At 36.7% G+C, this 26,244-nt stretch overlaps 1 protein-coding gene across 2 annotated transcripts; it reads right to left on the minus strand.

The window, feature by feature from the left end:
* Positions 1-572: 572 nt before the first annotated feature.
* tango6 (transport and golgi organization 6 homolog (Drosophila)) lies at positions 573-26,012 on the minus strand. 2 transcript variants are annotated; one of them, XM_053501059.1, is made up of 18 exons: positions 25,917-26,012; positions 23,263-23,918; positions 22,193-22,306; positions 21,990-22,122; positions 21,640-21,746; positions 20,200-20,362; positions 19,853-19,926; positions 18,428-18,540; positions 18,173-18,349; positions 17,959-18,085; positions 15,842-16,036; positions 15,221-15,355; positions 13,479-14,144; positions 11,638-11,695; positions 9,764-9,922; positions 6,484-6,635; positions 5,489-5,602; positions 573-1,419 (listed from the first exon to the last, which is right to left on the minus strand). In XM_053501059.1, the coding sequence occupies exons 1-18, from the start codon at positions 25,966-25,968 to the stop codon at positions 1,243-1,245; spliced, it is 3,372 nt and encodes a 1,123-aa protein (XP_053357034.1). In that variant the 5' UTR covers positions 25,969-26,012; the 3' UTR covers positions 573-1,242. The 2 variants fall into 2 exon arrangements, with proteins under 2 accessions (XP_053357034.1, XP_053357033.1); XM_053501058.1 differs by having other exon boundaries at positions 18,164-18,349.
* Between the last annotated feature and the right edge of the window lie 232 nt (positions 26,013-26,244).

The following is a 26,244-nucleotide window of genomic DNA, read 5'->3' on the forward strand; positions in this document are numbered from 1 at the left end:
TGGTCATTTATAATAAAACCTAATTTTTTTCGACTTTCATGTATGTTTTTTCGACTTTGTATGTATTTATGGCAATTCTGATGAGTACAACTTTTTTACTCTCAAAAAACATAAGTATTTTTAATAGTGAATGTAAGAGCATTTCCAAACACACACAATGCAATGAGAACTCAGTATTGGGAATAAACAGCCATATGGCCATACTGTAAGTAAACCACTTGTCAGTGAAACTATTTGGGGAATAAGGCTTGTATTTGCTAGGGAGCATAAAGAATAGACTGTGGAGCATTGAAAAAAGGTCATGTGGCCTGATAAGTCCAGATTTACCCTGTTCCAGATTTATGGGCGCATCAAGGTAAGAACAGAGGGCAGTGTGATCTGTTATGGTCTAGGTTCAGCAACATTATGTGCCCAAAAAAATAAGGCCTGCTGACTACCTCAATATACTGTGTGACCATGATTTTCCATCTGTGGATTTTTTTTCTTCCCTGATGGCACAGGCATATTGTCAGATGACAATGTCAGGATTCTTTGGGCTCAAACTAGGAAAGAGTCCAGATTTTTTGCTAAAATCTTTGTTCTTTCTTAAAGTAAATACAGCAAAAAAACATCAAAAAAGATATTTTATCAATTTTGGCAGATCTACACAATTTATTCACAGTGACACCAAAAATATTTTAAATTCTGTACAAGTGTGTCTTTAAAATTATGTGCTGTGTGTAATTCTGAAATAATTATATGCTTCTGTGACATCTTCTGTGTCGGAGCATGATCAAACATCTACATGGCCTAATCAAAATGGTTTATTGGGAATAATACAAAAAACACTGGAAGCTAAAAAGGACATGCCACTGTTCCACAGCATGTGAACCTCTTTTAACAAACACTTTTACGTTAGGTAATGAATCAAACATTTTTATCTTACCCATAGATGACAAAAAGCTTTTTTTTTTGTATATGTAGTACAGAAAGGTGGGGGTGAGGGGCATAAGAATTACATACAGTACATAGTGCAGTGCTGTTTGGCCATGTGTGCAGAAAAAGACCTCAGTCTTTTATTTTCTCTTCCTTACCCTTTTTGCCCTTCGACTTCTGTTTGATGACAAAAGCCTGAATACTACTCAGTCAGACAACAGCAATTTAAAAAAGTATGAGAAGTGAGAATTTCTTTTTTAAACCACATTTATGCAAAAAAAAAAATAAATAATAATGTTAATAATTAGCCCATGTAGGTATTTATAATCAAGGCAAAACCACAATCTTCTTCTCCAATTTCTGCTGGGGGAAAATAAATTTCCTCATGATATCATCAAGCTCTTCCAGGGCAAGATGAGCATGAAGTACAGCCACCTCATCCGAGTCAGAGCGCACCACCCACTTCAAAGCCCGATAAAGCTTCAAAAGAACATCTCCTAGAACCTGCACAGAGGGGAAAAAAACATCATCAGGCAATGAAGCAGTAAAGAAAACTGGGACGAAATGGTTTTCTGTAATAAAGCTAAAGGAAGAACATAGTCAAAGGTAAGGTCAGAAGCCACCATAAGAAGTCGGCCCAAATTAGGTCTTCAGGACGCTCATTTGCTTTACAAACCTTTTCCATATCATCTTAAGGTAACAGCTGCATCCATCCATCACTGTTTCAATATTGATCTGCCAATCCCAGCAAAGCCATGGTGTTCTCAAATTGATTTTTTGCACTACTCACAAAGGCAACGTGTCAGCACTTCCAGATGGTCAAGTCTAGCTAAACATGCTTTTATATTCACAGAATGCCTGCCCAAGGGTCAAGGTGGTAACTAAGGTGACAACTAGTGTTGTAAAGCAGAAAGTCAGACAGATAGAAGGTCAGCCAGCTAAATAGTCTTGTAAAACGTATAGTTTGTGTTGACCCTGTTACAGCCAGGAGACCAGCTCTGGAAAAATTAGAGGGTCAGCAGGTGTTTGGACAGCAAGGACTTCATGTGTAAACTGGTGTCATAAGGAAAGCAGAACTCCAGCTGTTCAGAACTAATCCATGGCCTTTCACAAACAATTAACTTTTTAGTGATTTTCTGTTCTGTTAAAACTGAATTAGCACAGTCTAGATAAGTATTGCAGTAAAAGGGCTGCTGCGCTTTAAGGTTTAGACTAATAGTGAAGATCATTTTCATTCTCAAGTCTGATTGGTTGAAATTTTTTTAAAGGTTTATGTAACGGCACATCAGGGACAGATATTTATCTACTTGTTCTAACATGCTAATAAGTATTTTGGTGAAATGTTTTCCACACACACACAAAAAGAAAAACTAACAATAAACGATTTAAAATATTTTTTTAAAACAAATGTCTAACAATTAATTTAGTGAAGTTTTCCATAAGGAAATAATGATTTAACATTCATAATTGGGAGTCTCCAGTGTCAGCGCATTGTAATAGTCGATATGTTTATTGTTTCCATAAGAAATGCCTGTTGGTGAAGGGGTGACCGATTATTACTGCTAAAGTTATCATTACCTTTTAAACATATAATTTTACCGCTTATAGAATATGGGACTGACATTGCAATACGGTTAAATTCACAAAATGCTTATAATTTTTTTTTTGGTCAAAAAAATTACCAAAAACCTTTTTAATTTTTTGTCATGTTTACATAGGTGGTTAAAATAATGAAATTATTTTAATTATTATTGGTTAAAATTAAAAACTTCATTTCTTGATGAAATAATAATAGTTTCATAATAATTGCCTTGGTTCTGCTGAAAAAAGGATGTCACTCTATACTGCACAATCCTGGCCCCACAAATATACTCTAAAAAAGCTAATTCTCATGAAACAGTCCTATCTAGAACAGTAAATAGACTGGATGATGATGATGGATGGATGATATGTTGGAGAAATCTAAAATCGATTGATTTGAAACCTTTTACTTGAAATTAACTGCACCAGTCCTTATACTCACTACTATGGAATTCTTTCTATGTGAAAGCAAACAATTATTCTCCCTTTTGTTTAAACAAAGAAATAGTGGTCTATAATCACAGGAGTACAGGTTAATTACTATCTGCTGACTAGCTGCCTACATGAAGCCTAGACACCAAAGACATGAAAGCCAAAATATAACACTTCCCACCGAAATGTGCTAATAGCTATGTGTCATGTTGAACAAGAGCAAGTGTTGCAGCTTAGTAAAACAATAGTACAAGTGCTTTTACAATGACACGGAGAATAGCAAAGTGGTGCTTTGGGCTGTTGGAACAGCTGGATCTGGTGTCGTAGACTAAAAAAAAAAAAAACTTTGGATGAAACCACAGCAGCATTAATCTAATAGATTTAGAGTATGATACATCATTTATTCATGAATGTAAAAGTAATTTAAAACAGCAGGAATGACCAAAAACAAACAACGAAAACTCAAAGCTAAAAAAACCTTTGCTAAGCTTTTCAACTGCACCATAATCTTAATTTAATTCTTGTAGTAAAGCCTTGAGAGATAGAATCTTTCCTGCAGCTGAAATACAGGGTGCCTCACTATTGCTTTATTATGTTGGAGTTTTTGCCATTGTGCCGAAGGTCTGGCTGTCGCTGGGACACGGAGCAGTTTTACTTTAGTGTGCCAGTCGCCCTCTGTGTCACTTCTTGTGACATTTGAGGCACAGGAAACTGGCCACGTGTTGGTCTCTTCCTGTAACAAACAACCTTTGGTACAATATCTTCTATAAACAACCAGAATTTTCAGTGTTCTAAATGGACCCCATTAGGTTACTAATCATTTGTAAATAGATTAATATAATATAATTTCTCATTGCATAATATTTATGGTAAGTAAAATACACTCTCTTTCAATAAAATTTAGCAATATCATATGCACTTCTTCTGGTCATTAAAGGAATACCACAACCATGCATGGTTTATCTAAGGTTAGGACATGTTTTATTCATGGTCAGACAAATTTACACATACAGACTAATTTTCATAGTACTGTTGAATTCTCAAATCTGATTGGTCAGAAGATGATAATTAATTTTCTATATCACCAGCTCTGACAGTAATTCGATTGTATGGGTTTGCATTATTCCAATTCCTCATCGTTTCTATAGTAACAACTTGCTCACAGGGACTTGTATTGCGGAAGCGTCACACAATCTAGGTCTTCTTAAGACTGGATTAAAATGTACTGTTCCCCACAAGGAAAATGGTAAATGATGAACATGATGCTTATTTAACATTTTTAAAGGAGCCTTGAATGTGCTTCCTAATCCTTTATTTATTAATTTTTACCCATCAATCTTTACATTTTCTTATTCCATAAGACTGGCCAAAGCAATCCACTTTCAGGATAATCACACTGAATGCCGGTGTTAACTAAACCAATTCTAATCCCTGGGTAAACTTTTTCCGTCTGTCTACATTCTACTTCACAAGACGGCTTTTGAGTTTCTTTTATTTGAGGCATGATTATTAGACATTGGTTTCAAATATTAAATTACCATATAAAATAAAATTTAAATATGATTCAATAAATTTAATTACTTAATCATATAAACTTAACCATAGACAGTGTAACTATTTATTTGAGCCTACTGCATGTAATCAGAAATAAAATAATGCCAATTCCCAAATGCTGTAGTAGTTGTGGCACAGTGGTGTCCTACAGAGCGTACCAGACCATGGGAAAAACAGCTTAAGCAAATGAAGGGAATTTGGGAAAACACACAGTGCTTCACAGAGGGGTGGGCTTAATGAAAGACCAGTGGTTTTCAGACCATCTGCCTCATCCACACTTCTAAGGCTGCATGCTGAATTCCTTGTTTTAAACCATATGGTAAACGCAGGTGTGAGATATATTATCACAAAAAAAGTTTATTTCACACCAAAATGGTTTCTAAAGTTGACCTGATGTGTTTCTTCTGCTTGCAGCCTCTATACATCCTGCTACTGTGGCACTTCTTTCAAATCCATTTACTCTCTGGACTCACTTTTTCCTTAGCAGATAACCTCCTCTGTAGAATTGTCTCTAAGAACTGCTGATGTAATCATAAATTCGATGCAGCGCCACATAATCTAGGTTTCCTTATGTATGATTAAAATGTACTATTGTCTTAAGAAAAAAAATGGAAAATGATGAGCAAAATGCTTATTTAACAATTGTAAATTTAATCTTGACTCAAGATCTAGTTTAAGCTAACTACTAAGCCACTGTGCCACCCATTGTGAACTGTAATTAAAATAGTCATTCCATTAATATGGTTAACCAAAATAAGAATACGTGTGAGATTTTTTTTTATTTTTACTATTTCTCTAGGTTTACATGGACCCTAATATTCCACTAACAATTAGAATAATTCGAACAGAATAATTAATTAGAATTATACCCTAAGTTGAATAAAAAATGCATCATGTAAATGTGTAATCAGAATGCTTTAAAGAAAAATTGTCCATGTAATACAGGAATACACATAAAGAACACACAATTTAATGGGTGATTACACTTATTCTCACATACACCCACCTGAGTGGTTTTATCACTAAGGCCCCTCAGTAGTAAAGCAATGACATGGACTGCAGCTCTCCGCACCTCTGCCTGTTTTTCTGTCTTGATCAGGGTTGTGAGGCACATGCTTAACTATTGGATAAAACACATATAGTGTAAAAAATGCAGAAACAGTAACGAAAGTCAAAGATTACACACGCTCTTACACCCGTAAATGAGAGTGGCCTGTTCATGAATAAGCAACCCTGTTATTCACAGTGACAGAGCTGCTTATTCATGAAGAGCTCCAACATACCCCACCTCTCTCCTTCTGAACCTCAGCCATATACAACAGCTTACTTGAAACGTGATGCATACACAGAGACTAAGTGGGTGAAAAATCAAAATCATATAAAGCAAATCATATGAAATATCTGGATACACCATACACTGTATTTACACTTTATTTGCTAAGCATTTTTTTATACTATAGTCATGCTAGCAAGGTGGATCTAAGGTTTTGCCAGCATTGATATTGACAGATTTAGACGCAGAAGAGGCTCGTGTTTACCCTTCCCCCTTCTTTTGGCACCAGGATAAACCATAATTGACCCAAAGGGGAAAGGTTCAGCAGACATTTGTGTGTGCAAACACACATAGATAATTTGATATTATGCACATACATTATTAAGTGCTGCATGCAAAGTTATTACACTGTGAGACCTGAGGCAGCACTTAAACCCTCAAGACAATGTCCTGCCTCTTGCTGTGATTCACACATTACAAACATACTCCTTGACCCTGGGTTAAAAGGATGTGTGTGTATACAAACACACACACAAGGTCACACTGAATCAAAAGCTCTACTTGTATCTCGCTAACTGCAGATTGCAATATGATATTTAATATTGCATAAATTATACTTGCAAACACAACTCAAAAAGACTGCATTATTAAACAGTCCATAAACAAACAGTTTCAGCCGAACTATCTATCCAATATGATGACTTTGGTGTGATGGTCAGTTAGTTTACCTCTTGTGCCAGTGGGCCGAGGGAAAAATTTAGCCGCTGGCACAGCTCTCCCAAGTTGGAAAGGCAGCTGGCACGAACGCTGCTGTCCTCATCCCGTGTGCCACTCAGGAATGCCCCGATCAGAGGGCGGCCATAATGTGGTGCAAGGTCACCTGATATGGAAAAGAGGCCCCAAATGCAAAACACAGATAATCAGACACTAAATTCATAACAGATAATAACATGTTCGTCTCATCATAAAAGCCTAAGTGTAAGTAACAAATAAAAGTACAGATAAAAGTAGCAATAAAGGAGCCCAAGCAGTACATTTTCTGCTGTAATGAACAGTGAAATGCAGATGTGAAGATTTAATCTCTTTTTCTGGTTCTAGATTGGCTCTGGATACACCCCAACCCCATGTCCAGGATAAAGCAGATAACGACTTAAGGATTATTTGAAAACAATAAACTAGAAGTGAGATTAAATAATAATAAAAAGTATAAAAAGTACACTAGTGGTCAAATGATGCAACTATTGAATGCCAGTACAATCAGGTGAATAATTACAGACCCAAGGACAATTTTTTTTTTGCCACTGTAAACAACCACAATGGGTTAAAGCAACCAAAGTATGACTGAACCGTAGACTTCTGATTTTATTCAAGGGTCTCACAAAAATTTTGCATTAACCATTAAGGAACTACTACCATTTTTCAAAGTCCTGCCATTTTCACATACTCAAAAGTAACTGCAAATACTAGCATAATTATAATAGCATAATGCTTATTACTACTTATATACTATTGCTAATACATACTTTGCTAGCATAATTAGTACATGGGTGTGAAAATTCTGCCTTAAATGACGTTTGGAACACATGGACATCACAAACTGCAATTTCCTAGCTTGAGTTTATTTACCAGGACTTTCCTGTAGCTGCTTCCAGTTGTTGCTAGATTTCTGCCTACAGTTTAGTCTTCTATAAGTAAAAAGCATGCTCTATTGTGTTGATTAATGATTAAAAAGCTTTTAACTTGCATTCACACTCTGATTTGGACTATTGTCCACCAATACTGTGAAATGCAACCAGTTTTGCATTAATAAACACCTGTTAACCAGTTCCTTTGACAGCTGTAAAAGCTCATGACATACCACTGCCTCAATCATGTTTAATAATGATGGGTGTGCTTTGGATCATGAGCCCTTCCTTTCCTTCTCCATAGTCTTCTCTCCTACAATCATTCTGGTACAGCAGAAGTCCAATTTGTGATTTTTATTCCTGAGTTTTGCATCCTGATTTACATCCATTAAGGCATTTCTTGATTGCAGACTTTGACAATAGTACAACTACCTCCAACAACGGGTTCCTTGACTTAGCTAGGTGTTGTGCAGGAGTCACCAAGGGAAGAATGTTACCATTATCCAGTTCAGCTGTCTTCCACTCTTAAAGATTCTATAAGCTCTCTGATAGGTCTGCTTTTTTTTTTTTTCACCCTAATGATTGCCTCCTTCACTTGTATCAATACTTCTTTGCTGCACATACTGAGAGTTCCCATGAACAGCTACCAAATGCAAATTCAGCACTTGTAATAAACACCAGATCATTTTTCTCTTAAATTCTTCATGAATTAACTAAGAAATAAGCCCCAAGTGTCCATCAGTCTGCTTGTCAGGTACTGTAGATGTCAGTAGATTACTTTTGAGTATAAAAATGGCTGCAATTCCTAATTTTTTATTTAAAAAAATTGTGAAACCTGTTGAATTAAAGCTAAATGTCTATACTACAATCAAATCTAAAGTGTTTTATTCTGTCCTTGGCTAAATATTCCTGAACCTGACTGTATAAATAGCCTGGTTTCGTGTTTGGCATCTGTGATGTCAGCTGGAAAATAAATGTAAGGAATGTGTTTCTATTTAATTACAAGGTAAGTAACAAAATGATACAAATACAAAAATTATAATCGTGTGACTTGGCATGCCCTAAGGTATCTATAAAATCGGAATTAAATTGTGTTCTTCCATTATGTGTTCAACATTTATATATGTATTTTTGCCTGTTGGCGGTGCCTAAAGGTTCAACGTTTACACCCAAAATCTGGTGAAAATTGTTTGGACTGTGCAACACATGAATTTTTGTTAAAATGAATAAATAGAATGAAATGTACTGCACTTGTAGGTTAGATGAAAAGGCCAAATGCTTGGGATATAACCATCCTGAAGAAGAGCCTATTTTAACCACTCATGAACTTCACACTATGCGTTACAGACTGCACATGCATTTTGTTTTCAGGGATAGCATACTTTCCAGGGTCCCATACACAAAGCTGGTCTATTTTAACAGCTTTGCAGTGTACACATTTCTTTAGAGATGTGACTCCCTGTCACACAACCCATAGCCAAGGTGCTGAGAAAATAAACACAGCCCAGAGGCCACAATTTCTCTTCATCTTTGTGTGAAAGTGTGAGAGTGACTTAATCACATACTTTATGCATGAGTAAATGGCTAAAATGGTACTTCTTGGGTTATTCTGTGCAATTTAGACAAATGAAAAGAAATCTTTCTTTTTTTAAATGTGTATTATTTCGAAGCTATTTAATTGAAATGGGTCCAGAGGGGCTGATTCTCTTCAGATTCTCAGTTTAAAAAAAGAACATTACCTTCAAAAACAGGCATGTGAAAAGAAAGAAAGACAGCATCAGCATCTGATTGAGCCTATTAATTAACCCAACAAGTTAATTCAAGGCACTACACTGGAAAGAACGGACACTGCATCCTCAGATCTGACGTTCAGTAACCCCATCCTTATGTTAAAATAAATTAGGACAGCAACCTTAAAATCTTAAAACTTTTTCTAATTCTTATTATTTAGTTACACAAAGCCAGATGGAACAGAGTTAAAGTGTGGATTGGAGCAAGTAAGGAAAGTTTAGGTTGCTGGTGCAGTACAAGGGAGCTGACGGGGGCAGTCACAATGTGTGTTTTTGGAGACGGCGCAAAGCAGCTGTTGGACCCTTTGAGAGCAGGTTCTGTTAGATGTGAGGAACAGTGCCAAAGTGAGACACCCAGGCCCAGGCTGAATAACACAGACACAAAGAATAACCCCATGCTTCTGCCAGGAACACTGCACTAACCAAAGTCTGGCCTAGACCAAAGGAAAGGAAGGGGGATTTAAGGAAACCCGCTTTAGCTCTGAATTAAAAATTAATATTAATTTGTCTAATCAACTCTGCATGAAAAAAAGAAAAGCAGAGATGTGAATCACTAAGCTTATAGCTCAGAAAGATAGACAAACTATACCCACCCATGGCTCTGCTGGCTCTCATCAAAGCCTCCCCCACCTTGAGGCGTGTCTCCAGACATCGCCCCCTGCTGGAGGAAGCTGCACTTAGAGCTGGCTGATACTCAGCCAACAGCCTCTGCAGGATCTGCTCAGGAAACGAGTCAGCCAAAAAGACCAGGCCTACACACACACAGACACACACACACACATACACAAACACACAAACAACAAGACTTACTTGAAAAAGATTTTATTCAGTCTTTCAAATCCCCACGCTGTTCTCTAAAACAAAACATTTTAAACTACAAATGTAATGGAATTAGTGTTATTTTAGTGAACATTGTTTTTATATGGAAGATTTTTACAAATTATGGGAGTATGATTAATAAGTATGATTTATAATGCAATTACCCTTTATACTAAAACAATAAAAAAAAAGCCATTTCCCTGTAGTGGCTGTGGTTTGTTTTTGTAGTGCAGCAGAGAAAAACATCTATTTTTCTTTTGACTCAAGGACTTTATATCAGAAATGCTGAAATGCGTAAAAATGGAGCTCTCAGCTACATGCACACAAAAAGCTTTTCTTCAGCTGAGATGAAAAAAATTTTGTCCCCAGTGTGCTCTCAAGTACAGATGAGGTTGGTATCCACATCAATAATGCATAAATAGCGATACGTGTTCAGGTTTAGCTGATCGAATTAAAAAAATACAACAACTTATTGAAGCAGTAACCTCCTAAGGTACAATACTATGGCCAGTATGTCTTGTAAAAGTAAAAGGGCTTTTTAAAATGTGTTCTTTGATTTGCTTTAGTATGATTTAGAGATCAATGCACATAGATTAGTAATGTGGTACAATTATGTTGTTCTGCATATCCATTTCTGCCTTTATCTGTTATTATCACGAACAACGAAGTAGGAAAAGCCAGATTTATTTAGATCTTAAAAGACAGTTTTGGTTTAAACCTGTTACCAAAGTTACTATTTATTGATTCACTATTAAAGTAAATATTTGCTACTAGATGTATTTTTCTGCACACTTATAAAGCATGTGTCTGATGTACAACAATTTTGCAATTAACAAAAAGTTTTACGTGTTACCATGAAGTGCCGGAATGTGTGAGATTGCGTTTATAAAGTAGATTTCAATTGCACAATTCATCGCGTTCAAGCACATATTTAAAAATGTACAGCGCCATCTGTTGAATTTTGAGATGTAATGATTTTTTTTCAAGGTCTATTTTTTATAATACAAGGCCATTTTTTTTTTCATTTAAATTTCAAAGTAGCAGATATTCTCTTCCTGTGGGTCATGAGATGAAACAAGGCCTATATGTTACCTCAAGCTCAGCCAAATACACCTGTGAAAAACGCAGTGAAGTTTGTTCAGTAGTGAACAAACGTGAAGCGTGCACAATCAGACAAACAAAAAAATCTCAAAACCATCTCGCCATCAAATTTTTTAATTAAGGGAAAGGGCTATTAAAGAGATTTCTGGGAGGCCAGCATTTCAGACGTGAAGCAGGCAGTCCGATCATGGTTCTGGTGTACTGAGAAAACTTTCTATTTTTACTGTATACAAGCACTAGTAAAATGTTGGGATACATGCATTAGTGTAGCAGGAGATTATATTTATATTGATTGCCCGTTGGACATACTGTATGTATGCAGATTATCTACAGGCTCTCATAAATGATCAATACTGTGTATTTGGAAAGGAATATATTTTTATAGTGAATTAACTTTATATATATATATATATATATATATATATATATATATATATATATATATATATATTACATTCATCAACACATTAACATTTACTTTATCTGCATTAGATAAATTACCTCTAATTAACCTAAGCCCTTTTCACTTAACATCAGACTCACATACCTTGAATAGCAGACAGGTACACAAATGAATCTTCATGCTCCAGGTTTTCCAAAAATATCTGGAAAATTTAGACAAAGCTTCGCTAAACACTGTGATAAAATGAATTCAGATAACTTGTCTAATTATCTCTATGCCAGCAGAGCAAAGCACTATCTTAATTCTAAGTACATTTTTAAAGTAAATGCAATAATAAACAGAAAGAAATAGGTACATATTTGTTTTGCTTGAAGTTACTAAATATTATAGTCAAATATTTTTTATTTGACTATAATATTTAGTAACTTCAAGCAATAAAAAAAATTGTTGTACCTATTTCCTATAAGTTTATTTAAGGTTAGGTGCATGTTGTGTAGAGCTCTAACAAAACTCATTTCTTAGACTGTATAATGCACTATTGCACTTTTAAAACCAATACCATTTTAAACATTTATTTTACACCAACTTTAAATTTAAATGCATTATAGAGCATTGCACTTTTTTTACTGAAATCAAATGATCTAAAAATCACATAAAACACTAACAACCTGACACTTGTGTATGTGTACTGCATGGTGGACAAAACTATGGCTACAGTAAAGAAGACAAGATTTAACAGTAAATGCTCACTTCAGAATCCTCCCTCACAGTGTGTGATGTGTACAGGACTGATTGTTTATCCCACACTAACCGAACCTAACCACTATTCCTGACCAATCATTATTAGTCCTGCAGCTAATGTATTTGTACGCATTGATATTTTCTATTAAAATCCATTGGATCCATTTCTCCAAAATATAAATATGAAATAACTACAATAACCATGGATGGCATTGGGGTACAAGAAGTTGGATTTTGTGTTTGAACCTCCAGGAAAAATTCTGACATATTGTATAAAATTGTCTATTCCTATAAAGTCATCAAAAATGATCATGTTTCTACATTAACCACCATAAATGTAAAATCAATGAATCACTTAATTTGATTAAGTAGATTTTATTGTCTAGCAGCTGCTATGTCAAAAGACAAAAAATTTGCAGCACCACCACTGTTACTTATATAATCCTTTTAGAATGCATTCAGCACATCAAACAATTCAGTCACTTTGTACAGATGACACTGTGATTGTATGTACTGTAATACATTTCCCTTAATTCCTACCTATACCTCTGCTGACCAAATAATTTATTTAGATTCATAAAGGAAATCAGTAAACATGCTGCACAGTGCTAAGCAGGATCTTTCTTTATCCTGTGTGTTTGTTTAAAAGTGAAGAAAGCAATGTTGGGTTCTGAGGTACATACAGCTCTACTGTAAACCCACAGCAGAGAATCTCATCACACAGAATATAAGATTAGTTTCATGATTATAAGCAATTCACAGTGGACCCGAGCATGGCTCCAGGGTATTTCCTACCAAACATCTTTACTCATTCATAAAACATCTGGAATGCATCATTCTCTTCATCATCCTACCAACTGCAAGGGGACTTGAAATAGTGTGGCCCTTATAAAATGACCAACCAGTCTATAACACTACACTAAAACCAAGACAAACCCTACCAAAGTTGGGAAATTTTTTATTAATAACAGCAGTAATTACTGAGTCTAAAACTCTACACCAGTTGCAAAAATCCATCCATCAAGCACTGTGACAAAATTCAGTTTTTCTACCTTTAAAAAAAAAAGACACACACAAGCAGAAGCCTTTTTGAGAGCTACAACTGCTACCAATCAGAGAGAACCATTGAGAAACCATTGTTCAGAATATACGAGATTCATTATAGACTTATAGACCTGTTAATCCAAGCATTCAGAGACTCACATGCAAACACTCATCTGTTTTCTCTCAAAGCTCAGACTTACCATCAGAAGCTTGTCACGGGCTTGTGTTGACTCCTTTGTTCCCTCTTTTACGCACTGGCTCAGTGCACGCAGTGCCATAGCCCTGGTTGGCACATCGGGGTCACAGGCTTCTAACAACCATTCAGAAAAGACCTTCTCTGGAGGAGCAGTGGAAGCAGACATGTTTGTGCTGGCAGCAGACTTCGGTCTAAATGATTTTCCATTTCTTTCATCTGTATGCTGAAAACTCTGGGCCTGCTCCCTCATTTCGGCAGATGAATTAACTGTGCCATGACATGCTGTATTTTGGGAAAGTGAAGGCATCAAGCCATCAGACTGCGAATTGGCTGAAGAGCAGCTCAATGGAACATTAGGGGACTGCTGAATGACATGCGGCATCTCAAGGTTCTTACTGACAGGAGATTGGGGGCTGTCTGAGATTCCCACAGGTTTTACAAAATTTCCTGGTTTCTGGCTTGGCACCCCATCCTTTGTTTGAGCATATCCACTATGGCTATAAAATTGGGCAGCATTATTCACTGAGTCTGAGTGATAAGCCCCTCGTGTAGCTATGGTAGCCCGCAGATCTGATGCCAGCTCCTGGATCACCAGCTCTGGGTGCTGATGTGAAATCTGCTCCAGAGGAGCCAGTAGCCTGGCCATGGAGGAGTAGTCCTCTGAAGTTAGCTAAAAAAAAAAAACACATGGAAAATGCCTTAAAGTAAGAACGGGCTCTTCAGTTTAGGTGTTCAATATAATATAATATAGTGTATTGTTTCTTTGGTTTCTCTAATCGATCACCACCGCGGTAAAGAGTTTGTTAGCAACAAGAGCAAAACATCCCTTTAAAGTGAATAGTAAGCAACATATTTTGGGGTAGTTTTTGCCCCAGTTTGGTCATCCACTCTATCATAAAATATTGTGCAAAAGTCTTGAGCTGCCTTGGGTTTTCAATGTGCCAGACTTTCTTGTACAGTATTTTTAATGTAGTCTTGAGGAATAGTTCTCTAGGCTTCCTGAAGGATTTCTCTGGCTCCCATTTTTGGCTCTTACTAATTTAAGAGGAATGTTTTTGTTTTGTTTTTTTACGCTGAACAGTGACCTATGAATCATTCAAGCATTAAAAAATCTAACTGAAGGCATGAACCAATGAGAAACAAACGTAAATGACGACAGATGATCAGGTTAAGTGATTAGTATACTGGTGATGCTGAATGCTAAACGGTAGAACAGAAGAGAGGGAAAATGAGGTTGCTGCTTAGGTTGTTACATAAACAACCAGTTTTTAAATGATATATTAAGGCACTTTGCAGCCTGATGCAGTAAAACATTTGATCCCATGTCTTTAATTTAATCTACATCATTTAACTTAATACATGTTGACTAAATATGCAATGACTGAAGACTTTTGCACAGTGCTGAATGTCAGCAAACCAAGGAGGAGCATATGGGATAATGCATGGTTTCTTGAAAACATGTGATATAAACATCTGAATTTTTAGACACTTAATCCCTCTTTCCTCCTTTTATTTCAATCTTCAGCTTTATTGCTCTGCCGGAAACACATAGCATGTTTAGTTTACTAGCTGACGCTGAAATGCTTTAAGATTACGTTTTGTCGTCATATAAGTCAAACTGCACTGCAGAGACTACCTCTTGTAACCTTTAATCCAGTCAGGAAAATGACCTCTGTGTTCACACCTCACTAAATACACCATATTTTGTGGAGAATGCACCAGAGTTTGAAATTAAAGGTTCTATACCTCTGCAGCCCCAGACAGCAGCGTGGCCACCAGCCCCATTCCCATACTCAGAGTCTGACTCTCAATTAAGCTCTCTGAGCCATGTTCTAAACTCACACATGCCCTCTGTAGCATGGACTCTATGAAACTCACCACCTAGATGGAAAGACAGAATAAGAAAATAAATTTAGTACACATACTCAAATAATGAGATTGAGTTTAAAACTTGGCTTGGTGGCTTTATGGCTCTTGGCAGTTTCAGAGTTCACAAGACACTTTATCTCAGGAAAAATACCAGATACCAGAAAAAGACCAATCAATTCTTTGTGTTATTTTTAAATTTAAATGCGTCATATGCCCTAAATCAGCTTAGTCTGGACTCGTAGTAAAACCAGGTCATAAACACAGATATAGGCATGCAAAGACAGATAAGCGTTCTAAAATCTTTTTTGAAAAATAAGTACAGCCTTAAACACAGTGGAATTGAAGCTTCTAACACCAAATTAGGTAAGGAACTACAAATGTTAGGTGCAGAATTCCAAATTATATTCTCAAGCATAATTTAAAGCTTAATTTGACTTAAAATGCTGTATCTAACTCTGAAGTATAAGACACAACAATATCACACATCCAGTCACACACCTGGGTGGCCTTACGCAGTAGCTGTGTGTGTGGCAGAATCTCACACATAACAGCCAGAGTCTGTAGGAGAGCCAACCTCTGATCATAGCCACTCACACACCCTGTGAGGTGTTTCTCCAGCTCCAGCAGCGTCATGGAAGACGTGTCCACGTCCTTCTCAGGCTCATGCTGCTCTGCTGCCATGTCTGTCAGATCCTACACGCAGGAAATAAAAGGACGACCATGGTTACTTGTGCACTATTTCTGTCATCTATTTCAAATAGTACATATACCATAAGACCTGGTCTATTGAAGGGGTGTGTACAGATGTTTGTCCCTCATATTTCTGCTATATATGCACACATACAGTAAGGTCAATAAGTATTTGATCACCCTGTTATTTTGCAAGTTCTCTTACTTAGAAATCATGGAGGGGTCTACAATGTTCAGCATAGGTGCATTTCCACTGTGAGAGACAGAATCTAAAAAGAAAAATCCGGAAATCACATTGTATGATTTTTTTAACAAATTATTTTTGAATTACTGTGTCAAATAAGTATTTGATCACTTGCTTATCAGCCAGATTTCTGACCCTCAAAGACCAGTTGTTTTGCTTTTAAATAGTCCATATGCTTCTTACGGAGCCACTCCTTTGTTTCCCTGGCTGTGTGCTTTGGGTCATTGTCATGTTGGAAGACCCAGCCACGTCTCACCTTTAATGCTCTGACTTAGGGAAGGAGGTTTTTGCCCAATATGTCACAATACATGGCCCCCTTCATCCTCTCCTTAATACAGTGCAGTCGTCCTGTCCCCTGTGCAGAAAAACACCCCCCAGAGCATGATGCTTCCAGCCCCATGTTTCATTGTAGGTATGGTATTATTGGGATGATACTCATCATTCTTCTTCCTCCAAACACGGCGGATGGAGTTAAGACAAAAAAGTTCTACTTTGGTCTAATCTAACCACAGGACTTTCTCCCATGACTCCTCTGGATCAACGTCTTAGTCTATTACTGATAGTAGTGTAGTTCTGGGCTGATTCTTCACCATCCTTAGCATCATTGATACCCCATGTATCTACTTAGACTTTGGCTAATTGTGGGGTGCAGAGGTGTCTTTATGACAGCTAACGACCTCAAACAGGTGCTACTAATTTAGAATCATGAGCAGACTGTAGCTGGACTATTTAAAAGCAAAATAACAGGTCTTTAAGGATCAGAAATCTGGCTGATAAGCAAGTGATCAAATATGACACAGTAATTCACAAATAAATTGTTTAAAAAAATCATACAATGTGATTTCAGAATTTTCCTTTTTAAATTCTGTCTCTCACAGTGGAAATGCACCTATGCTGAACATTGTAGACCCCTCCTTGATTTCTAAGTAAGAGAACTTGCAAAATCACAGGGTGATCAAATACCTCACTGTATATCATATAACTTATATATCTCATACACTCATATAACTGCTAAAAACAATAATAATTTTTAAGTAATCAATCATATCGAATATTTTGTAGTCAACAGTCAAGAGTTTCTACAATGTATATAAATATACATTAAAAAAGCATTAATTTACCATATATATGACTGCATTACATTATAATCCTGTTAAATATTACACAAATTATCAACAATCAACATTTATTTATATAGCACCTTACAGCACCTTACAGCAAGTTGAACCAAGGTTCTTCACAGGATTAGAATAATGACTGCACAATGCCTATATTCAATAAAATGGCAATAGAATGGCAATAAAATATACAAAAAGTTATTATATACCAAAAGCCATTCTAAATAAGTAAGTCTTAAGTTTGGCTTTAAACAGAGGAAGCTCTGCTATAGTACATAACTCAGAGGAAATGGTGTTCCAGAGTTTAGGACCGGCCACCGCACCTGAGCGATCGCCCCATTTGCACATTGACTGAGGAACCTCTAGTAAGTTTGGGTCAGCTGAATGTAAAGCTCTAGGTGACAGGCCATTAACTGCACTGAAAAACAAACAGCAAAAGTTTAAACTAAACCCGGAACTGTACCGGACGCCAGTGGAGAGAATACAGGATTGGTGTGATGTGATCATGTTTACAAGCCGCAGCATTCTGCATTATGCTTAATAGCACTCCTTACACAACATACCTGCAGCAGCGAGAGGAAGAATTCTCCAGGCAGATCTGAGTCTTTCATATCAGCCAAAAGCTGCACGACACACTCCACTTTCCACTGATCCCCTGACACTTTTTCATATAACATGTCATCCTCAGCACTGCATACACACGACATACCGAATGATTAGATATTACAGAAAATCCACTTCAGTGGCACCAAATCAAATCACCCTCACGTTACAGACCTGACTGGGTCTTTTAGGGTGAGTCTGACGCCTCCTTCACTGCCAGGTGAGAATTGGTAGTCAGGCGCAACTCCACCTTGACCACCCTGCACATCACATAGGTATTTGAGCAGTAGAAGTGCTGTTGAATGCTCCACATGTGACAGGTACCACTGCAGGATCTCATGACAGGGGTTGCTGTCAAACATAATCAAAATTAGGGCTTTTTAGTTTACCAAATATTTAAATATCCTTCTAAGTAAGGCTTTTACTCACCGTAGGTGTGAGACATTTTGTTTAGTGTAACAAAACAGGCTGAAGATTGTGGGAATTACATCCCCCAGAGCACATGGCAGTATTCCTGATGGACTGTTACCCACCACGAAGATCTGTTAGAAGTAACACATTTTTTTATTTTTATTTAATTAAAAATATTTTTTGAATGATTAAGAAAATAATTAAATAATAGAATTAAAACTGTGTCAAAACAGTTTATTTCAAAGTTGCAACACCAGGCACGTCTGTACTATAAAGAAAAATAGCACTTAGGTATGATGAATGCTAAAGTCGCAAATGTAAATTAAAACAAAATCCATGTTTTCAATTATTTTAAACATCTTTTGCATATACTGTTTACACCTGTTTGCATAACCCACTTAAAAGCAAGTTTCACTTACCAGACTTCTAGATGAGAGGAATTAAATTTATCAACTGTGGGCCATGATATTATGACCGACTTTATTAGGAACAGCTTTATACCTGCTTATTCATGCAATTATTCAATCAACCAATCATGTTGTGGCAGTACAATAGAAAAAAGAAAAATTATATATATATATATATATATATATATATATATATATATATATAAATATAATTCTTCATATTTTACTTTTATATATATATATAGTCAGTTAAGGCTTCAGTTAACATTTAGATCAAACATCAGAATGGGAAATATTTTTTGGATGGTTGTGGAGGTCAAACATTTTTATTTAAGTAAGTAATATTACCTACAGTTGTGCAAAAAACAATCTCTAAACAGATATTAGTGAAAGATGTCATGATAGAAGAGTCAGACATATTTGACTTTACAAAAAAGGCTATGATAACTGTATTAACCAAAACTAAATCTGTAGTGAGCAGTAAAGTATCCGAAACCACAGCCTGTCACACTCTAAGGTAGATACGCTTTAAGTCCATATTAGGTTCCTTTCCTGGCACAGGCTCTTACAACCTAGGTACTTAAAGAGTGGAAATAGACAATGAGATGTTTTTGCAAACTTTCACTGTCCAATTTTAGCGACCCTATACCAAAACTCTGTCATGGCCGCTGGGATCAAACTTGTTCTCCATTTTGATGTTTGCTGTAAACATTAACTAAAGTTCTTAAAATGTATCGGTATGAATTCATTTACCTGTCTGCCACATGTTTGGCTGGTTGGATGGGAAAAGTTTCTACTAGAGCAGTCACTGAGTGAATACGAAAATATACTAAATAGCACCAAGCAGGCCAGTGCGAATTTGGCAGCCAGAGAGAAACAAAGAAAGTATCTGCGCCATAGAGAGTTGAATAATAGGAATTTTAGGCTACCTTGTTAATAGCAATTGAAAACACTGATTAAAAATACTTAATGGATTACTTATACCAAATATGACATATTAGTATTATATTAGTAATCATAGTAGTATGTTTCTCACTTTATACACATCCTCCACACAACGAGTCAGCTCAAACTCCGGTACGACATCCTCTCCTGTAGGATTTGCAGCTTCTAAAATATAAAATAATATATCAACGTAAACTGTTAAGGAGAAAAAAATATTTCATATTTGTGTCATATTTTTATCATATTTTTTCAGGATTGAGAAGATTCCGTTTCCACACCAGCAAAGGTTTAAAACACACACAGACAGTGAAGATGTAGCACCATCAGTCACACAACTGCAGGCCTTGCTGGACATTTTAACAGCGGAGAAATCTATACTTAATCAGTCACAACCTATTAAAAGAAAACCGCAGTCTTTACACACATCTATACACAGACCTGGGACTGATGCACAGTGCTGTAGGGGTGACAGGAGAGGAGTCACTAAGAAGCGCTGGGCAAACTCGGGCTGATCTTGCACCATGGTGAGCACCACCCTGGTGGCCACTCGCTGGAACTGCAGAGCCGTTATCTTGTCCGTGAAATGGAGAAGCTCTAAAACCTAAACAAAGCACAGTGATATATAAAAAAAAGAATAAAAATAATGGAATATAATTATAACCAAGGTGATGAAGCCATTAGTGCAAAATATCCTCTGTTTCTACATTATGTATCACTCAAATCAGCCCCCTACAGAAATAAACAGGTTGAGGGAGTTAAACAGGATTTTGATCATGTGTAAGCAAGATGATTTGTGTTGTGTATTTGTATATTGGTTGTGTGTGTGTTTATGCCATCCACATGCTGCAGAAGCAATGTAAATGGTGGAGGTAGTATAGTTGCATGTCACATGACAAGCAACAGTATAAACAAACTACACCAGAGTCTCCACATCACATATGTTTTAGATTATTTCAGACATCTTTTGCATAAACTGTTCAAAACTGTTTGCATAACCCACTTAAAAGCATGTTCCACTTACTAGCCTGCTAGATCAGGGGTGTCAAGTCTGCCATGACAAGTCCAATAAAGGTGTGAAAAGGCCATCAAATTAGTGTATTGGTTTAAAAGATTTGTACCATGACAGATGAGAAAACAAGTGAGAAAGAGTGTTTATTTGAGTTACTATATACTATACAAAGATTTGTAATCAATTTTGACTTAAAAAACGAGCATTGTCTTGGTTTACGAGCATCGAATATCATGTATCACTAATTGTAGGTAATTGTCTCCCCTGCTGGGTCTTAGTGCGCTTCTCTTACTGTATAATCAACATGCATGCGTGTACCGTTTACTATAACACTGTGACCACGTGTGTGTGTGTGTGAGAAACATATTTTATTTTGTGTTTGTAAGCGTGTTTGTACAGCGCGCATGTGCTGTAAAGGCGAGAGTGTGTGTCTGGCACCACCGACCATGTCACAGCCAAAGTCACCGAGATGAATTATGATGTTTGATGTGAACATTAACTGAAGTGCTTGGACTGGATCTGCATAAATGTGCAGATGTTTATAATAAAGCGGTCAGTGATTTTGAAAACAATAAATGAACACACTAATTGAGAGTATCTACTAAACTAATATGTTAAATGTAATGAATAGATTGTTTTCATGAATTGACTCCGCAAATATGCATCCAGGAACAGCTGGCATTAAATTACTAATTTCAGAGGCCAGTATGGAACATTAATTACAGAGAAATAATACTGAACGAATACTGTGCAGAGCATAATGTGTACCCATACCTGCATAGTCATTTATGATGATGCATAGGGACTTAATTTAGGTTTATTTATAAAAAGCCATACCATTTTTATCTGAGCACTAAACCCATCTTTACCTGCGGGCACACTTGACTGTAATAACTCTCAGCAGAAAGCGACTGCTGGGGGCAGGTCGCCAGGATTTTGGCCACAGCATCACATTTTCTCCAATCTGAGTCTCCACCTAGTGGACAAAATCATGGAATACGAGTACAGTCTTTAGGTAATTCCGCACATAATGAAATAAATCTTACAAAAAAGTAAAACTATATATTCTTCCATACCCACACTTTACCGAATTACTTTCATGAGTTTAAAAAAAAAAAAAACATTGCTCCCCATTAGTGAAAACAATCACAACTATCATATTACTAAATACTCCTTCCTCGTCAATACCGTCAATACGATCTTGCCACCAAACTCTTACCTCCCGTTCCCTCCAGGATGGCTCTGACCACTGCTTGGACACCGTGTGGCTGCATCAACCTCTCAGAGAGCAGCTGGCCACAAAGACGCCTCAACCAAGGGGGAGCCTGAGGCAACTTGGAGCCTGGACCCGCCTGGAGGAGGACACCAACACTGAACAGTGTAAATTAATGAAAAATGTAGATCAGAAAAGAAAAGAACTACCTTAGGGCCTCCTTGGAGAACCAGCAGTTCCTTAATAGCAATTGGTTGATAAACTCTTCCCAGGAGATTCTGAAGTTCTTGTTTGCTCGTCTTCCTCTCCTCCACAGTGAGGCCCTGTAAACAAAACATAACTGGAAAAAAGGCCAGTGCTAATGGAGTTTGAACTGAAAACCCCAAGAAACAGCTAGAAACAACATATATACTTTAATGTTTGATTGGGGTGATTTTTATTTTGCAGATCTACTTCAGGTCATGCTGTTGTACTGAAAAACTGAGGCCCATGGAGACCTCTTCACAGTCGTGCTGAAATTCAGTACAACAGCGCACCCTTCGTGTAATATTGCTTAAATCTATACCCACTAAGGCCTGTCAGTGTGTCCTGCATGATAATATATCATGTTATAATTCTATCTTGTTATTGATTCTCTGGGAAATAAATTTGTTTTTGACAAAAATAGAACTGAATATTTGGCCGTATTAAATCCGAAATGTAACTGTGTTATAGCTGTGTTATAGTTCCCCAGTGAAAGGATGTTTAAAATTGGTTTTCAACCAACATTACATGCAAGATGTGGAAAAGAGAAGCTGAGATTTCATAGATATTAATCAATTTAATCTTTCTGATCTGATTATTAAAGCAGTAACATGTCTTAATAAAAAACTAAGACAACAAAAACATATAAAAAAAAAAGTTTAACAAAATACAACTAGACAGACAAGTACATGTTTATTCTGTAAGTTCAAAATAAACATTTCTTATTTTTTGTCATACCTCATCACTTGGAATTTAAAAAAATCTTCAATTTGATTTTTTTCTGTAAACATATCTTTAATTTAAAGTATTTAAATAGTACAAGAATTTAAGTCATTAAGCATTAAAAGGTCTTAGGCATGTAAAGTGGAATATTCTGCCTCCAGCTCCTCGATAATAAATATCAGAAAGTAAAGAACATATTTGAACAAGATTGTACATGGTTAAATAGTGAAAGTGTATAAGAACCAGAATTAATATTTAGCAATTTGTAACGTAAAAATAAGCTGTTATCGTCAAAAAATGTGATTAACATTACCTTACTACTCTCTGCACTTTCTCCAACGGGCCGATGAGGCCGATATCCTAACTGGCAGAGAGCTGCCATGAGATCACCCAGGTGGCGAGTAAAGACTAGCGTGGCCAGAGATGAATGTGCAGCCACCTCAAGAAAAACAGTAGTGGTTATGAAAAGTCTGCGCTCACAAGGTGGAGCCACGTCACGACGCACTGCTCCCTCCACAGCAACCCCAAATGCAGAGCGCAGTGCCAGACTCACCCCCACCCCGGGTACCAAGTATGGACACAGGCCCAGAGTAACAAGAAACTGTAGCACTGTGCCCAGAGTCTTCTGCTGAGCTACACTAAGGACATCTGGAGGTAATGGTGGAGCTGCCTCTGGAGTACGAGGGTTTGAAACAGCAGGACATGAGTCCCTGTTAAAAGCCTCCACCAGCCTGCAGAGGTTTCGCGCCAAGCAGAGCAGCAGGAGGAGACACTCCTGTACAAAGCTCCAGGTTAGGTCCTCAGTGTGAGCACAGAACCACTGTGTCTCAGTCCTGACCTCCTCTAGTAAACGTCTGGCCTCCTCCAGCTCGCCGCCGTCTAACATTCGCTTCAGCTCCAACTGGTTCCTCTGGAGAGCAGACACAAGCACTTCCTGCTGGGTTGATTGTGAGCCACCCAAATTGGCCTCTGTGAAAAAAAAAGATAAATAAATAAATAAATTCTATGGTCATATACACACATTGGCATTATACTAAATGAAATGAAGTACATGGAGAATTAATGAGAGAATCATCTAAGCATGGCTTAGTAAAAATGTTAGTTTGCACAAAAAAAAAAAAAAAAACTAGTTTGCAATTTTTTCACAAATAGAAACCTGCCGGCAATTAGAAAAACAATGTCTGAATTCTACAAAAAGGCTGATCACTTACAAGTTCAGAAGACATGAATACAGAGGAGGCACATACTGAGGCAAATGTCTGGCACCCAAGTAAATAAAATGTTTATACGTGTAATACTTAGAAAAAAAGCTAAACATTTAAGTTAATATTGGTGTAATGGACCATGGTTGATCTGTTATTTCATACAGATCCCTATGGTTTGGCATGTATGTGAACCACAGGTTAACTGCAATGTTTATCATTACAGAGCCAAAAACTTTAACTCTTTTTGCATGTGCACAAATGATATATTGCTCAAACACACTGTCACACACACAATCTATAGTCATTCAAACTTGCACTTGTGTGTCTCTTTGGGTTGCTATTGCCAGATCAATGCTAAAAACCTGCCCAGTCTGTTAAAAGTTGGGCAAATAATAACATCAGTACTACAACTCACACTGTGCCTTGATTATAGATGCACAGACTTATCCAAATTTAATTTATCTCAGGTTATGGACTTTAAATATATCTAAAACACTTGTTTAAAAAAATATTGTCCCCTTTCTAAATAACAACTACTGAAGCTTCCCCAGGAAAGCAGAACAGAGTAGAGCAGTACCAGAGGCTACATAGGACATTTTTATACATGCTGTACAGTAAAATCAGTTTGCATTAATTGGACAAACAGCACAATGTTACAGTAAGATAACACAACAAGATAACACTAACATTTGGTTATATGATTTGGTAAAATATTGAATTTCACCATAAGTGATAAATTACATAAATAACTTGGTCATTGTTGAATTACTGAGTTCTGCCTGTTTTGTCCTAACCAATAAGAGGCCAGACCCATTTCTCCTTTAAGGGACATTATGGTCGAGATAGCACAGACCAAATTAACCACATTTTAGGGTTAAAAGGCCTTTGTGATATGTATCACATGAATATTTTATTACTTTGTTTTATATTAATTTCTTCAGGAAACGTTGTCAGAAAAAGTTAAATACAAAACAATAGATGTTACTTATTCATAAGTATTGTTTAATCAGATTAGACTTCCTTCCAGTAAAAAAAAAAAAAAAAAAAAGATTTTTAGCTTAGGAATTAGCTACCCAGTACCACCATATTGTAAATGATATTATAGTGTATATTGATATATCACACAAATTCATGGATTGTCACATGACCGCACCATGATGTTTATTAGATGTCACTTGTTCATTGGAAGTTCATGAGTTAAAGTTAAAAGTAAAGCTGAATAAGGAACTTTCTGGAACATCTGAAGAATGTGTAACATCATGGGTTCTCATGGGCTACAGCAATCACTTTTGCTTTATGGTATTAAAAATGTATGTGTAGGCTATAATGAATAACCTATACTTTGAATATTTTATGGCATACAGTACATCAACAGTTTTATTTATTTATTTACTGTGTATTTGTTCATCCCATTAATCAGTCTATATTTTACACATGCAGTAACGTCATATCAACACAATGTAGGTTTACATTTTGACCACTAGAGGCCGTAACTCCCCTACTTATGTGTACAGGGATGAAACGAAACTGCTTTAGGTAAGTCTGGAAAATAAGGTATTTATCGATATTTTCAGATATTTCTTGCTTAATATATTTGAATGTTAGAGATTTTAGAGGTTTTACCCTGGACATTACAAACCTACACTATTTCTCAATGTGTACATTCGCTAAAACGCACGAAATCTACAGCGTAAAAATACAAACAACTGAAACTGGGGCAATGAGTAACACGCTCAATTGTACAGATCAGAGCAACCCTTACCTCGAATTGGTTTGGTAAGGACGCTAAGTGCAGTTATAATTTCCGTGGTCATGTTTATCAACAACACGAGCTCCGCACATGCGAATTAATGTCGCGCGAATTATACGTCATGACTACGTAAGGTAGCGTGCGGGGGGGGGGGGGTTAAAATAAAGTAAAAGTCCTTCTCTAAATCAGGGGTGTAAAATCATCCCTAGAAAAGGCTAGTGTGGGTGCAGGTTTTCATTCCAAACCAGCAGAAGCCGCATCTGATTCACCCTGGTAAATTAGTCTCTCGTGGATTTCAATAGACCATCAGATCGGCTGGGCTGAAACAAAACCTGTACCA

This window comes from Clarias gariepinus, chromosome 7 (assembly GCF_024256425.1).
Source record: "Clarias gariepinus isolate MV-2021 ecotype Netherlands chromosome 7, CGAR_prim_01v2, whole genome shotgun sequence".
Classification (NCBI taxonomy): domain Eukaryota; kingdom Metazoa; phylum Chordata; class Actinopteri; order Siluriformes; family Clariidae; genus Clarias; species Clarias gariepinus.